This window comes from Schistocerca serialis, chromosome 3 (assembly GCF_023864345.2).
Source record: "Schistocerca serialis cubense isolate TAMUIC-IGC-003099 chromosome 3, iqSchSeri2.2, whole genome shotgun sequence".
NCBI classification, from domain to species: Eukaryota; Metazoa; Arthropoda; class Insecta; order Orthoptera; family Acrididae; genus Schistocerca; species Schistocerca serialis.
The window spans coordinates 841,365,292-841,383,024 of NC_064640.1; the positions used below are offsets into that span (position 1 = coordinate 841,365,292).

Sequence of the window (17,733 nt, forward strand, 5' to 3'; positions counted from 1 at the left end):
TGGATGGATGTGTTGAGACACCTGATGTTTCAATAAATGCCACACTAATTCTTATGGCAAAGTAATTCATCAAAATGTCACAGTGTCACAACACTGCCACCTGGCTGGAAAACTGAGAGCTTTTCATCAGCTGTTTCCATTATTTATGTATAATCTGGTGTCCCATTGCTCCGTGCTATACTTACATTACTCTAACAATTCTGAGTGCACTTTCTTCTGGAGTTAAAGATATTTTAGTACCAAATCATGTGGTATTCTATCATATGGTTTTTGTGTAATCTAACCATGTCACATTTCACCTCTGTTGCTTCACATTCTTAGGTATTAGCTTATCGAGGACTAATATATCTATATGAATCCTTGAAACACGATTTCTGTTCTACTGGAAGAAGATTATTACTATTGTATTATTTTGGCAACTCTAGGATTACTGCAACGGTACCTCATCTTCTATGGTCATTGTAATATTAACTGCAAAGAGTAAAGAAAATGGATGTTTAAATGTCATAGATGGCCTAACAACTTAAATTTTGCCAATAAAAGTACATGCATAAATAAATAAGTAAATAAAATTATCTAGCCATGTATTGTGCCTCAACAGAATGCTTTCTGACAAGTCTATCCACATAAAAAGTGTGTCCTGCCATGTTTATCTATCACTGTTGCTCTTTCATTACTGCAGCAGCAGTAAGTAAACAAGATGAAACATTTTGCATGGATATGAAAGGAATGATCATACAGTCAGTCATTGGTAAAGCAAGTGTCAGACTTTAGTTGATTGACAGGACACTCGTTATGCATCCCATCTTAGAATATTGTTCAAGTCTGTGAGACCCATACCAAACTGGACTAACTGGGGAAACTGAACATATTCAAATATGGGCAGCATGAATGGTCACAGGTTTACTTGACTCAGGGGAGAGCCATACGGATTTGCTAAAAAAACTGAAATAGCAAGCCCTTGAAGGTAGAAGCAAATTATTCTGAAAAATACTACTCACAAGTTTCAAGAAGCAACTAGTATTAAGAGAAGATATCATTCAGCCCCCTATGTATTGCTCATGTAGGAACCCCGAAGACCTGAATAGACTAACTAAAGCACACACAGAGGCATTTAAGCAGTTTTTCTTCCCTTGCTCCATGTTGTATGGGGTTACCTGAAGTTGGTTGGTTCCTTTGAAGCATCCTAGTCCTGTTCTCCTTTTGATATAAAATATGTGAGATAAAATTGAACACATGTCTTGGAGTAAGTCTCCATCATGAAATATACAGAAACTGTGTGTTTCAGTTCAGGCTGCCTGAGAGTGTACACTACATTGGCTAGTTAGCTGTTTATGATTTGGAAAGAACAGTACCCCATTGTTTAATATCTGCTTTACGATGTGGAAAGAACAACATTGCATTGTGTAATATGCGCTATGGGCATCTTTTATTTATTTAATGCTACTAATACCTTCCACTTCCACATCACATTTAAACCTTCTTGAATGTATAATCCTGAATGCAATTACAGTTTGTGTTAAGAGTATAACTGCCATAGCTGTCTGAATTAAGGAAAACTAGAAGAAGTGATATTCTGTGGATAAATAACTTACAGTTCCTTTTATGAATCACTTAACTAGTTAACGCCATTCTATCTATGCCTTCTCTAAAATGTATTGTGAGAAGGGTTGGGTTGTTTTTGTTCAGTTAAAATGAAGAAATATTATATCTGTAAGCTTTATTTCCTTGTCAAAACTCTCAGCCAATAAAAACATCAGCTGTAATCACATTCTGTTCATTCAGTACAATTTCATCATTAGTAGAAATAACATGCATCACTGGAAAACAAAGCACAGTCCATCATAGATTTCTCAGCTAAGAAAACTCTTCTTTTAAAAAATAACAACAGTTCTTTTCTTCTTAACTGCTATCTGATGAATTATTAAATAATTCAAAATGCAGCCTTCATACAACATGCTAGGATATGGGAAACAAACAGGATGAGTTCTGAAATGTGTTGACATTCTTATCTTTAAACTGTTTTCTAAAAACTACCATTTAAGCAAATGTATACAATGATTATGGTAAAAATATTAATACCAGTTGACACCATTAAAATCATCCAGAATAAATGCTTCCCTTGCAACTCATAGGTTTACATCAGAAGACAATGAACGTTCAGTGATGAGTCCCAAAGCCACTGTTGCTGTGTTTTCTATGCCTAAAGAAATAAAGCAGGTTACCATGACCCATACAATAACATAAATTAGCACAACAGAGATGATTGAATGAGTTAATATCACAATAGAACTTCTTTTTTACATTTTGCCATTTTCCACACCACTGAGAATTATGTCACATATTGTGAAGCTGATAAGATGGATCGTGTTACTTTCCAGGGTAATCACAAGCAAATTTAAAACACATGAAAAATTTTGTTTGGAAGTTATTCTAGGAGATAACACTGAAATTTTAATCTTGTTGTTAACACATTCATTAATAATTGTATTTAATGTTAACTTGTAATTGCAACATTTATAGAATTTCAACATATCCCAGGCATGCCTGATACAGCACAACAAATATGAAGGCAAAATTGATAAATAATTCCTTAGTAATTTAGCAAGTGGAATAGTTCAGTACTTGGCAGTATTTCCACCAGCCTACAAAGAGATTTTAGTTAGTAGCTGTACTTGATTTATGATTTATTTCCATTCGCATTAGCCCACTGAGCAAACATTTAAGCATTTTATTGCTTCATAAAATATAAAATTGCATCCTGAAAAGTTGGTAATTTTTACATACGAATGCAGCATTAAAATTATGTCTGCAGAATTTTATTTTTATATATTTATTTTTTATAGTGTTGTTCAAACTTTCTTGAGCAATCTCATAATATTTTGTCAACTACAAAACCATATGTTTATGAACATATTATGGTACTGTAATAGCTTGTACTGGTGCAAATTTCTTCAGTTCTAAACCTGAACTTGAATTATTTGTAGTCAAATATTACATATCGTTTGTATAACTTCACATTCCTCCATTCTGCTTAGGTGAGTGGTGTGCTCATAAGTCTAAGAACATATTCACAATGACAATAACCTTATACTGATAAAAGTTCTTCCACTTTCTTTGTAAAGCACTTTGCAGGTTCAGAATCGTTTTTATCTCACAATGAATTGGCATTATGAATTGGCAGGCCATATTACATTTTTGCTTAATTCATTTGAAATCTCACAAATGAAGAAAATTGTCAGAGTAACAATTGTTTCATGATATGAATAACTGGTAATATCAAGTTTTTTGTGACATGAATAAACTGCCTTTTCATGTTTTAGTTTTTTCACTTTACCACATTGAAGCATCAAAGGATTTGAGATACACTATGCAAAACTATTAACATAGTATCCAGTTTGAATCTGAGGATGAGGTTGTATGTTACAACAACAAAGACAGAGGAAATTATATTAATGCAGTCTCTGTATGAATATTGCAACAACAAAGAATTTGACAGAGAGAAACTTCTAGGTATAAAAAGTACCATTTGACACAAAGATAGTGTCTAAAATATATTCATTTACATATTATTTTCACTGGGCCTCTCAGTTTCAGTGACAATAATTGTCACTAGCTGTTACATCACAAACAGTAAATCGGACACAGAAATATTAAAAATTATTGTATGAACAGAGTGTTGTTGTTTAATGTCCTCTGTGTAGATACAGATATGAAGTAATACACAGAAGCAGTTCCATATAGTTAATAATTTTATTATGAAAAATGCATGAAGTTTATTGTTTTATGTGTTTCATCTAAAGTGAGATTATAAGTGATGTCAGGAAAATGCTGTGCATTTTCATTTTATCTGACACACATTTCTGCCACTTATGATAGAGATCAATGTTATTTCCACAGTAATCGTCTTCACTTTCACTGTGTTCTTTTGTCGTCAGTAATATCTTTCTTGTCAGCTTCTGGTGCTGATGATGAGATGGTTGGTGTTGATGTTCTGTCACTGGGAAAGAAAAACAGAAAAATGTATTGTTTTTTTAGGATTTATTAATGAATGCAACTAAGACTTATGGATATAACAATTCTGCTACAACTTCTTCGATTTTTTTCCCCAGAAATCGTGAAGTAAATGGACATCAAATAATAGATTTAGATCTACAATAGACTTTGACTGCAAGAAAAATTGATCTCAGTTTTATTTCCACAGCTCTAGTTCAAAATGGATGGTGTTAGTCAAATCTCAGTTACTATATTGAACTTTCTCATTACATGTTATTTCCCCAATCTCTCCACAAAACTATATTTCTACCCATGCAAGTGTATGGTTTCAGTATCATACCCCCAGAATATAAAATGTCCATGTTCTTACATGCTTTAATTTCATTGCAGCATATGTTGCAAAAGAACACATTTTCTTTGAAATTCAATTTCGAAGTGAACACCGATTCATATATATTAACATACATGTAACATTTTTTCATTAAGATAGTGCTATAAAAAGTTACAAAGACTACTGACACAACAAAAAGTTGTATATATAAATGGATGACTTGTCAATGCATATACTAGTAATGAGATACGTGCATGTATGCATGCAACAAAGGCAGTATCTTGTTCAACCCCACTGTGCCAATTTATCAAGGAAATAAAAAGTGGCTGAAGAAAAAAGTGTGTGCTGTTTTAAAGAAATCTTAAGTGTGGTACTTCAGAATAACTTCTTCCAATGTAGTGGCAATTGTAATTCACAAATGACTATTGTTACTATCTGAAAAATATTATGTGTTGTGGAATATGGGTGCTTTGGGTGATAAAAACGGGACACTTTGGCTCTCAATAAAGGAAGATTGTTGGAATGTAGTTAATTGGAGTAAATGTACAAAGACTGTATTTGTGTATCAAGTTTATTATCTGCATAAAGAGCAACAGCTTCTAAGATGATGATGGCATAAATAACTTTCGGTAACACAGCAACAAAGGACTTACATGGATGTAAACCAGTCATCTGTGAATAAAACTGATGAGTACAGAAAATGATTGTCACAAAAAGTGTAGTTATTGCACCACTGTTGATGTCAGTAATCCAACAAAGTGTTCAGACAAAGAGTTTCTGCAGTCAGCTTCCAATACAAGATGTCTAAAAAGGACATTGGTACTTCGATACCACAAATAATTCATTGGTAATAAGCACAAAGAATTTGTTGGCAATAAGCAAAGGTTCAAAATGTTAGCAATATGAACCAATTAGGATAAAAGTGTGATTTTAACCACTGACTCATTCTTCACTTTGTTTTGTATAATCAAGGTATGCAGATGTTTGAAAAATCCTGTTTCAGACAGCTTACTTTGAGTTATTAGTATAATAGGCCTCTGTGATGATGTGAGACTGAGTTTTGTGGTATTTCCTTAATATTTCAGTTACTTTCTAAGGACGAACTATGGGCTATATTGTAAGGACAGTTTAGATAACCTAATGCCTTCTGTAGTCCATATATTCTTATTGCCCATGTAGGGTTCTATCTTTAAGGACAACAATTTACCAATTTGTACTGCTAGCTGTGTTCACATATTAGTTGATGATCATGAACTTAAACACTTACTCTGGCCTGTTCAATAACTTTACTCAAAGATTACTGAGAATCTGTGGTAAGTTTCACTGCAGAGCATTCCTTGTAAACTTACCCCACATTCTCATGGACAGAAGAAGCTGCAGCACATCAGAATTATTGCTATAACATTTATCCATAAATAGTTCATGGGTTGCATACATTCTTATTCCAGCATTAAAGACAAGCCTATAGAACACCATAACTAGATTCACTTTTTAGATTTTCCAAAACTTTTACTAATATAGGGTAAATGTCACAATGGTCTGTTAAAAAAGCAATGTCAATTTCCTGCCATATCCTTCACCAATACCAGTTTGTGCAACATCGCTAGTCACTTTGTCATCAATTTAATGTTAAAAACTGCTCATCCTTCTTTTTTGACCAGCCTCTTGGTATGAAATATTATTGACCTCTAGGGCAGAAGCAACGGAGACTCGACCAGCCACAGCAAGTTTGGTAGGTATATGGACAGAGTCCATATGCCAGCCTAGCTGATGTTGTACCTTCCTCACTGAACGATAATTAGCATCTATTTATGTCACATCAATGGTCCTCACAAAAAGTGAGATAGAAAAGGAAACAGCTTATGGATGACAAATATCTGACTGAATATGTTTTGGGGAGGGAACTATAGCAGACGTTTTCAGTTCTAAAAAGAAGAGATGAACATCAACATCTCTTACAGAGAGCATAATAACCCTGATGAAACATTATCATTGATTACTTTCAAAGAAAACTGTTCTTTACAACCATTGGAATACTAACAGTACAACACCTTTTTCTTAAATAACTGAAATGGTACAATGGATTACAAATAGTCGACCATCATACTAAGCATGTCTGTTGGAGAATTTCTCATTTCTCATCAGAGGCTTGTCATTGTTATGTCATTTATACATATTACTAAATTGAAGCTCCCCCTTCCCCCCATGTTTTTCTGTCTGTATGTGGAGGGTAATCACAGGTACTAAAGTAGGGATTCTGGTATGGTTCTAACAAACAGAAAGGCTGATTCATAAAAAAGGTTTGTGCATAACATTTATTACTGTTAAGTCGAACAAACTGTCTGACCATGGATACTTAAGGTTACCCATGTGAAGTTGGGGTGGACCACTAGTAGCTTCCAAACACAACTATTATTAGTATTTTCTCGTTTCTCTTCCTGTCTCAATCTTTTTCAATTATATTCTCAATCTTCCTTATTCATCTTCTGTGCTTTTCTGTTCCTTCATGATCTTTCATTTTTCATTGCCTTCTCAGGCAGTCATCATCCACTATACACCCCCAGTTGCATCTGACCGTCCCAATTTTTTAGTGAAAAAGAATGTAAATGTTTGCTATAGCCATGAGACACATTTGTAATTAAATCATGTGTTTGAGATTTTAAAGCAATGCATTACAAGTGGTATAACATTACATGAGAAAATAACAACATACAAACTCCTGAAGGCTCTTCCATCACACTAATTTAGGTTTTCCATGGTTTCCTTAACTGCTTAAGGTGGATGCCAGGGTGGTTCCTTTGATATGAGCATGTGGTTCATTTCTAATGACATCATCAATAGACTGTTAAAGCCTATTGTTACTTTTTTAAAGTTAACTGACAGGCAAGAGAATCAAAGTGTAATTAAAACAGCAAACATGTGCCATAACGTGAGAAGTCGTTGGGGAAAAATATATACTTGCACTGAAATTAGAAGTATGCAGTACAGTAATATAATAAAAATATAAAAGACGAATAACAGCAACAATAATAATAAAATATTAGTGTTAATATAATATCAATCTGTAAAAAATAGAAATGACTATACCATTTTCCAGTTTAAAGTGACAAAAGAAGCATACAGAGGGAAGAGAATAAACAAGCAGAAGAAGAAGAAGAAGAAGTTTGTTGTGAGGGAACATAATCAGGAAGAACAAATACATTGTTAGGCATAGCAGTAACGAAAAATGCAACAGCAGTAGTATTATTTCGTGAGATTACACAAAGACATACAGATAACTACCAATAAAAAAGGAATGTAGGGTAACAAAAGTGATGGAGCATGAAGGTGTGGTCAACTGATGTCCAGAAAAAGATGTGTAATAATCAGGACAGAACAGGGAGGGGCCATTTATACTGAAAGGATGTAGTGGATTTATCAAGAGCACTTGATAATGAATGGGCCTTATATCATTCTTGTGAAGGAGTGTGCTCATATGGTTAGTTACTCTAGTAACAAAGGCTAATCTTACAGAATGAGGGCAAAGTTCTTCAGTCTTCTCATTTGCATAATTAATACAGTTTCATTTGAAGGCCCTAAGTTACAGTGGTTTGTGAAGAACCTTTTACCACACACTGTAAGGCAGCATGGAAAATACACATGTAGATGTAGAATTGCAGTAGAATTTGCATTGGAAGGCTCTCTGTGAACAATTTTGTACTTAGGAAATGAATCTGTCATTTGCTGTCGAACACTGTTTATTTAAATTTTTGCCACTGCTGAGATCAGTATCAACTAACATCTGGCACTGCAATTCCATAACTGTTATTGCAGAGGAAGTCTCACAGTGTAGAGATAATGTGAAACAATCTGTACCAGTCATTTGCATAATATGTGAATTTACTATCCGCACACTTTTTCTTTGACTCTTAGGTATTTGGTTCTTAATCAGATGAGGTCTCAAGACTCAGAACAAATTGCGTATCTTCTCTGGTAAGCATAAACTTAACAAAGTGTTTTGCTGTAGTAGTTATACAGCATAGGAACCACTTATTTATAATTTAATATTTTTGTAGTGAAGAGTATTATTCACTTTATAAGGCACTTTCAGTTTCAGTTATATGACCACTGGTCAGCTCTGCAGATCATATTTTACCTTTGCCAATACTCCCACATGAAACATCTGGTGTGGGCTTCATTTCTCTGACTGTGGCCGTTGTCACTGAAGGTAAAATCTTGTGAATTGTTCGGCCATATCATATTCATCTTCAAACTTTTCCAAAACTCAATTTTTGTTCCCACCACAGGATCCTCCTCCTGGAGTCTTCCAATATCCTCAAGCAGCAGAAAGCTGTCACAAACGGTGTCACAAGGCTGCAGCAGTTGCACCCTCTGAAACTGCATTTGTTCTTGGAGATTTCAGCTGTTTCCTGGGCTGTTATTAAAATCTATATCCTGTTCATATTGTTCTTGGTGTTTCACTACTGCAGATTTTACATTCTTTTTCTAGCTCATGTGGCATTTGACCATCTGTCGGTAGACCCCATATGCCAAATGCTAAAATGAAATCTGACACAAAGGATCATATGAAAATAAAAAAAATAAAAATAGGCTATCAGCCTACAGAAAGTAAAGTTTTATTGGCAAGAGGCTAGCATCCCAAATATCTGTCACAGTCAGAAAATACTGTCTTCCAAATGTAGACAATTGAAAGAAGAACTACAGTAAAATCTTCACCAGCATAACAATTACAAAAAATTGAATTAAAGGATTTCAGCTTTCTACTCCATTTTGGTGCCAGTATGGTCACTGAGTGATTAGACAGATTGCTTTGATCTATTTACTGACTTAATGTAAGACCAAAACTTCCTAATTTCTTTGTTCACACTGTAAAAATAGAAAAAATAAATTGTTAAATATTAGGTTATGAGAAAGGAGAGCTATTCTCATACTATTTCTTGTCAACACATCTGCAGTTATTATTTTTATACATTTTCTATCAATTTTGAAGAAGCTACAACTTCTTCTTCAAGCACTTCAGCAGCACAAGTATACCTGATTAATGTACAAGATTTTAAACATGGCTGCAACAGCAACTGTTGAAATTCTTCACGATAAAGGATGACAGCCAAAAACAGTTGCAGGATAAAAATTTATTAAAATTCTTGACCAAGGTTTCGGTACATATAAATATACCTTCATCAGAAGTAAAAAATCTAAAATTACATCATGCAATGGAGATTAATAAAACAATTGTGCCAAATTATTGACGATGCCTTTGGCACAATTGTTTTATTAATCTCCATTACATGATGTAATTTTAGATTTTTTACTTCTGATGAAGGTATATTTATATGTACCGAAACCTTGGTCAAGAATTTCAATAAATTTTTATCCTGCAACTGTTTTTGGCTGTCATCCTTTATCGTGATGATTAATGTACATCAGCATCCTCTGGTGTGGTAACCATAACACTGAGTCTGTCTTGAGCAGTCTAATAAAAACAATAAACAGCTGAATACAATCTAATAAAAGCAATAAACATAGTTGAGTGGATAAAAATTGTAAAGAAATAGCCTCTATTCCCCATAACAAAACTTCTTAAGATTTTCTGTCAGATTGATACAGAATTTTCTTTTGAATTTATTGGACACTTCAAGACTGGTTCTCCTTACTCTCATTTTGACTTCATTAAGATTCTGTTTATCTAACAGGCTTTGTATATTTAAAGCAATGGTAAAGCTCCCTCTGTTTTCAGAGCAGCTTTCCAGTGAGTCTGTTGAAACACATTGCTCATTCCCTTACCTCACAACTTTGCTCAGCACAAATATGTCTACACATACCATACATTACTCTTGGAAGTCCATTTATACTCAATTTCTTCAGTCTCAGAGATGAAAGCTTCGTATTTGTCTGCTCAGGTAATCAGAAATCCATTTCTAGTTGCTCTTGCTAAGCAGAAACATCTGCATTCTTAGCAAAACCTTCCATTAGTGATGCTGCAGTGGTATTATAAATACTGATTCTGAGCTCTATGTTAACTGAATTGAAAAGTTAGGATTTTTTGCAACCAGGAGATCTCAGATGTTACCTCAGGAGGCAGTTCTCCAATTCACTGCTGAAGGTAATTTTCAGATAAGTTATTTACAACAATATTGGATGAGTCCCTGTAACTACCAACTGCCTTACTTACTTGCGTCTCCCAGTTAATTGAAATCTCCCCCTAATACTAAAATATGACCAGGAAATTTGTGCATGGTGTCCATTAAGTTTTCACTGAAAAGTTCCATCACTACAGCACTTGAGGTAGGGGTCTATAAGAGCACCTTATTATCATGTTTGATACACCTTTCATGTTTATCTTCCTCCAAATTATTTCACACTTGTACTAACCTCACTAGATGTTATCTTAATATTTAGGACTAAAAACATGCCTCCACCACCAGCATCCATTCTATCCTTGTGTTATACATTAAAATCAGAATTTTCATTCCTTTGCATTCTGTTTCAACAATTTTCCATAAATTCTGATTTTATGCACATGTACATGTGATACTATTCTAAACTGGGTAGTAAAGCACTGGAAACAACATACATGTCTCACAAATTGGACATTGTCACCACTGAAGTACCTTCACTTCTTTCACTACTGTTGCACGTATAGGACTATGAATTGAAGAACATATGCTATTGCATTACATGACGTATAGGGTGGCACAGTTAAAAGCAGCCCTTCACCCCTTTGAATGTGAATACAATATTTCGACTTATGAAACAGAGTAAGCAGCTACAACAATGGACAGTTTTAGGAAATAATCAGCTGTTACCATTTGTGTCAGCATTTCAGTTTATTTAATCAGTTAACTTAGACATTTCTCTTAGCGACCTGTAAAATGAATTTCTTGATTGAAGAAAGAATTGAAATTATGGAAGCATAAAGAAAACAGGTTAAATTAAGGAAACTCACAAAATTTTTGGGATCAAGTATCCCGATAGAGAAATACCAGCAAAGAGAACAATACAGAGTCTATAAAAATTGGTGCACCTATGAATCTGTGCAAAATGCAAAACGACAAAGAATTCCTTCAGTGCAGACACCAAAAGTTATTGCAGACATTCACTGGAGAATTATTCAGAATCCAAATATGTCTACATGTAAATTGGTGCAACAGACGCACGAACGTAGCGGATATTGAAAAGTCTCAGTTTGAAGCCATATAATGTGATGGTTGTGCAGCACTTATGGGAGAATGACAGTCAGAAATGTATAGATTACTGTACATGGCTTTTGGATAACATCAGTGATGGTTTGTTAGACCCTTCCATTACATCATGAGTGACGAAGCATCGTTTCACCTTTCTGGTCACGAGAATTCACTGAACATAAGATAGTGGGCAGCAGAGAACCCTAATATAATGTGTCAGCAACCACTCCACAATGAAAAAAATCTGGATATGTTGCAGTGTAACAGGAAAGCGCATCATTAGAGCGACATTTTTTTGACACTACCCTAAAAACGGTTGTATATATTGAAATTTTTGACACATTTTTTGCTCAACTCACTGTACATGAAAGACAACACTGCTTCTTGCAGCGAGATGGAGCAACATGCTACACATGTTAGGTAGCCCTGGGACAATTGTCTTCACTGAGGAATGAACTGTCAGCAAATATTTATGGCCACCAAGTTCATCGAATTTAACATGTGATTTTTTTTCCTGTGGGGACACTTGAAGAGCAAGGTCCATGAAGCAAATCCACCCACAATACAGGAACTGAAAGACAGTATCAGCTGCGAAGTTTCCACCATCAGTAACCAAACTTTGTCGGGTGTATCTGAATATGCTTAGACGTGCACAGCTGTGTATTGATGTTTCTGACTGCATGTGTCAGAGGATGATGTCCGATGGATTCAAGAATGTTTTGTGTGCATTCCCTGTAAGTCTACCAACAGAGCCAGTTGAGAACTTGGAACATCCCAACCAACCATATGCAAAGTTCTGAGAAGATGTTTGCTGTACAAGCCCTACTGATTACAACTTGTGCAGGCTCTCAACCCCAATGACAAAGAGAGGCATCTCGCATTTTGTGGTTATGTGCTAGCTAAGATGGAGGATGACGCATTACTACAGCATGTAATTTTTAGTCAACAGACACAATGTTCGCACATGGGCTTTGGAAAATCCACATTCACCATTGAAACATGAAAGAGACTCACTGAAGATCAACGTGCTCCATGCCGTATCCTGTACAAAAGCTGATGGACCATATGGACCATTTTTCTTTGGAGAAACACCTGTAACGGGAATCATGTACCTGGACGTGTTGGAACAATGGCTGTTCCCTCAAGTTATGGAAGATCCCCAGTACTTCATTTTCCAATAGGATGGAGCTTCGCCCCATCGGCACTGTGATGTATGAGGCTTCTTAAATGACTCCCTTCCTCAATGCTGGTCGGTCACAGGAGATCTGAGGATTTGGCTCTGCAATTCTGGCCATTGAGATCTCCTGATCTCACACTCTGTGAGTATTTCTTATGGGGTCATGTGAAGGAAGCTGTTTATGATCTGTGGAACTGGATCACTGCTGCCATGCACTCAGTAATGGCAGATATGCTTTTGCGTGTGTGGGATGAGTTTGGCTATCATGTTGATGTTTTCCATAAACCAACGGTGGCCACATTGAACATTTATTAAATTTCTAATTATTAAATAATTATTAAAAACTAATTAATTACAACTTATTAAATTTGTTAAATTGATATCAAACATTATGAAAAAAAAACTTTGAAACTTCCTTTTTTCATTGGTATAAAGCTTGTTTATTTAGGATTTGTACTTGAATAAAGACGAAGTTTTGAAAATGGGTCCATCATTTAGAATAACCCTGTATAATCTCAACTTCTTGTCATTTTTTTCTTAGCCTTATTTCATATTTCAATATGCCCATTACATATGTCAAGATAATACTAGTGCTTAACCACATGCTGGATTTTTGACTGTTTTAATACCAATACTTAGCTGATCTACAGAATTAAAAATAATGATAAAAATACTTTGTTAATGATTTTAACTAATGGGTGTGTGGGCTGCAAATGAAATTTTACTGCTTTGGCTGTCTTCTTTGACATAAAATATATTAAACATATTTGTGGCTCAATACAGCTTCAGTGTGAAAATTTAAAGGTATGATGTTTAAGACCCAATTCTTTCATTTCAGGTAATGACTTGTGTATGGGGTGAAAATACAATGGTTCAGATACCATGTACCTCGTTTAGCTGCCCTTCTGCCCCCCCCCCCCCCCCCCCCGATCTCTGCCATTTCATAACATATCAGGTGAACTACTTCACTGGTCAAAAGGATACTATTTACAATAGGATAATTCTTTGCAAAGCAAGCAATGTTTTGGTGACTGCAGCGCCGTAAATTTTTAATAGAAGACCACAATTCTTGTGCAACTTTAACTTGGTTTTCTCTTTGGAACAATGAAGTGTGAATATGACACTCCAAGTGTACACTTAATTTCACTGATATATAGGTAAACATCAGATCTTTGGATCGAGAAAAAGAAAGTTTAAAAGTCAAATTACAATGTTCATTTTCTGGTTTATGTACATATCTATCATTCACCACTTCCTCTATATTGTGAGTGGTTCTCTTTCATTCCATTGTTTGTAAATCATTATGTATGTGATAGTGAATTCACACATTTAATTGTAGTGTATCAATATAGGAAGTCTTACCCAGCATCTTGCATTTCCCTGCTAGGGCATTCTCCCTGGGATGTTCCTGATTGGGCAAGAGACTCATCTTCCTGCTCATCTGTAAATAAGTCAATATATAATGTTTTTATTTTTTTCTTGCAGAATTTTGTGAGACTTTGTTTTATATAATAAAAATTCACAAAACATGATTCTTCAAAAGACTGTAAATTTAATGCAATATTATATACGCTTCATTGTAAGATACACAAGTTGCAGATGGTGGCAACTTTAAGACCTGTATAGCACAAGTATAAGAGATAATCAGGAATACCACTATAGTAACAGCACACTGAATTTCTTTTTCCGAAAAAATAAATAAATATCACCCCAATAGAAAGTCCTGAAAGTAAATGGATAGTCTTCTTTTTTATTTCTTCTAAAATATGGTGTAGATCTAAATTTATGTTTAAATGAGAAAAGGAACTGTTTTATGTATTCATCTCCACAAATTCCTTGGTCAATTAGCAATTGTCTGATTACTTTCTTTTTTACCCTTAAACAACTATCTATGCAAAAGCTACACATTTTGTATAAATCAAATAAACAATTGATTTACTGTAGGCTTACACCTTCCTGTCTCAGGCCTCTTCTTTATGTTTGACTAAGAAGTTTCTCAATCAACATTTTTCTAGGCCATCAGCTTGAACATCCCTTTGTTTTATGCAGAATGTCTTTTAGGTTCAAACTCTATGTGTCTATTCTGGCCATCTCAAAATAAGTTTTTTCTCTACATAAGTACAGATGTATTGCAGGAAACTTTCAACAAGATCACAGTACATTTTCCCCCTCCCCCATGCCACCTTTCATTCCCTTTTTTGTATGTTAAACTTTCTTAATCACCTCAGATGCAAAAAAAGTTTATTAAAAATCATATTCCAACTTCTCTTTTTTCCTTACTAAAATGTATTACTTAATGATATATGTACTTTGATGCCAGGTCTCAACCTTTTCTGTCCATGCTGAATTTTATCCTTCCCTAGTTACTACTTGTACAGAGTAATTTAATTTCTACTACCCACATTTTTCTCTGTCAAAAATACGCTTATTTCCTGTATTTTGTCAAGGAATCTCAAAAAGTTTGGCAAATTATAATTTTTATTTTGAGGTGTCAGTCCCATGATGTCAGTTTTCAGTATTTTACTATGATGTAATGACTAAAAAATACGAAGTTTGTGATTGGTTCATAGCCTACTTGCTGACTGGAATTTGGCAGATTGTTTTAAGTAACCACTCAAAGTATCAGCTTTTGTACCTCATGTCTCCATCCCCTCTGCCCCCCTCCTTCCTATCCCCCTCCTCCACAGAGACATATAATCTTAGTCTTAGTCTCTCAGAGTTATATTGTGATCTAGATCATCTCTGCACTATGCTGCCATGAAGTAAAAGTTCATCTTATAAACAAAGCTAAAGATTATGTTTACATGGAACCAGTACATTTCCCAGTGGATGTCTCACTTTGGTTTGCCTAATACATTTAATGTATAATTAAGTATATTAAGACTCATAGTATTAAGACAAATCAAATCCCATTTTGGCAGATTCTTGATAAATACTGCATAGAATATGAACAAAATGACATGAGCAATAACTCTATGAACAACAGCTGTAATGTAATTGGAACCTGTAAGTAACAGACATTAATTTGTTTTGGATATTGTAGTGGATATTTATGGAATTGAGTGTGAACTGCATTTGAAGAAAGGTGATAGTACTTTTTTGTACAAGTATAATCAGGATTTCCTTTTGTGGTAATATGTGAATGCAAAGCCTCTCTCCATTATTTAGTTTCTCAAAGCTTTGCATTTAATTTTCTAAGAGTTCTAGCACAATGAGTGGAAACTGACAATAAAAATGCATTCAAATTGTATGATTAGAAGAGTAAATGGAGAGGTAAGTTTCAAGAAAAAAATGTTATTGTTCAGATCAGTATTAAAGATAGAAATAATCATTATGTTTTGGTGTTTTTTTTCATTAGAATGTGCTGTAAAGTGCATTTATGATGTTACAGGTAATACAGTCATGCTACCAGATAAGACGAGCCAGGGGCATAATAGACATGTGACACATGGGTTAAATTATTACGCGTTAGTGAAAAACAATCCGTGATTCTTGCCTCCATCTGCAGGTACACCTACAAAGGAATTACAAGAAATTACAGAAAAGCATATTGCTGGAACTTCTGGGTAACAACAGTGCAAGTACTGCACCAGTACAGGTATAATTTCCAGTGACACAAGTCTCACCTGTGGACATGACTAGTTCATTAAACAATTTTCTATGAACAATTTGTAGCTACATTAGCACAATGAAAGATGTTAAGAAAAAGAAATTATAACATATGAATGCAACAGACATAGCAAAATATGTATTTTATATTTATCATGCAAATATGCAAAGATATTAAATACACTTCTAAATTTGTTTGAGGAAAGTGGCCAGAACCATCACTTTTATGCACTGAAAATGAGATATTCTCATTGCCCATGATGAGATACTGAAGTGTAATCCATCATAAAACATTATTATATTTAGATTCACAGTGAAGTAACAGTAAAGAGTTAAGTGACAGAGGACAGATAATTTTGAAATTACTTAAAAATAATATCTTTTGTACAGCTAAATCTGATAAAATTTGTTATGATCCTAATATCTCTGATATGACCCTAATATCTTTGATATTCAATTTTTCAGAAGAATTTCTTGTAAAAATATCTAAGCATATGCTTCTGAATGAACACTGTGTATACACAATGATACAGTGGAAATTTGGATGTTTATTTTCTGTCTTGTGTTGATGAAAAAGGGAAAATATATCTTGTTACACCTGTGAAAAGTTGAAATTGTGTGCATTACAACACTAGAAGGCAGTTGGTATAAGTGAAATTCCCTGCGCGGGTACCTGGAATTTTAACAATTGCAAACAAAGCCTTCTGCTCCACCTTTCTGTTCATACAACGTTGTGAAAGGAATGCTTTTGAATGGTAAAGGTCAACTGAATTTATAAATGTATTCCATCTCTTTTGTCACTTAATTATTGGAAAGTGTTATGCACAACTACAGAAAATGTTGTTTACATTGTACTTTATTCTGTGAATGCCGAAGTCAATTCTCCCAGTATGATCATGGTGGACTTTCAGGGACAGATATAATTAAAAATCGTACATGTACAAAAAATATCTATTATAGTATATTATCTCATAACAGAACATCTAAATTCATTCAATGCTGTACAGCTACAAGGCAGCTGTTTATTGCCTCTGGGGCTGGTTGAAGCCATGTTGTATCATGCAGTAATTGCTCCAGATTTGGGACCTATCCATCCTGATCACACAACAAAAATCTATATAAGAAATAGATTTTCTTTCCATGATAATCAACAATATGCAAGATTCTCATTCCACTGAGAGAATCCATGGGCAATGTGGTTAGTGCTGTACCAACAACAAGTATGTGATGGAAATGTTATGCTCTTTGAATTTATTCACAAATTTGCATTATAAATTCTTCTGATAGGTGATTTCAGTTAGATGCTACATGACAAACACAGTAAAAAGGTCACATAACATGGTTCCACTTTCTGTTACAGTGTGTTCAGTCATGAGTATCCTGTTCATACTTCTGCCTATGGCAATAGAGGGAAAAATTTATTTGTGAATGATGGA

The 17,733-nt window shown here is 34.5% G+C and overlaps 1 protein-coding gene across 1 annotated transcript in view; it reads right to left on the reverse strand.

Moving 5' to 3' along the window:
- Positions 1-1,703: 1,703 nt before the first annotated feature.
- LOC126471255 (titin-like) overlaps positions 1,704-17,733 on the reverse strand; it is a 164,014-nt gene continuing 147,984 nt past the window's right edge. The window contains exons 39-40 of the mRNA XM_050099374.1: positions 14,051-14,129; positions 1,704-4,000 (exon numbers count right to left, since the gene is read on the reverse strand). Of these exons, the coding sequence (XP_049955331.1) occupies positions 3,916-4,000; positions 14,051-14,129 (164 nt within the window). The 3' untranslated portion in view covers positions 1,704-3,915. The remainder of the gene's footprint in view (positions 4,001-14,050; positions 14,130-17,733) is intronic.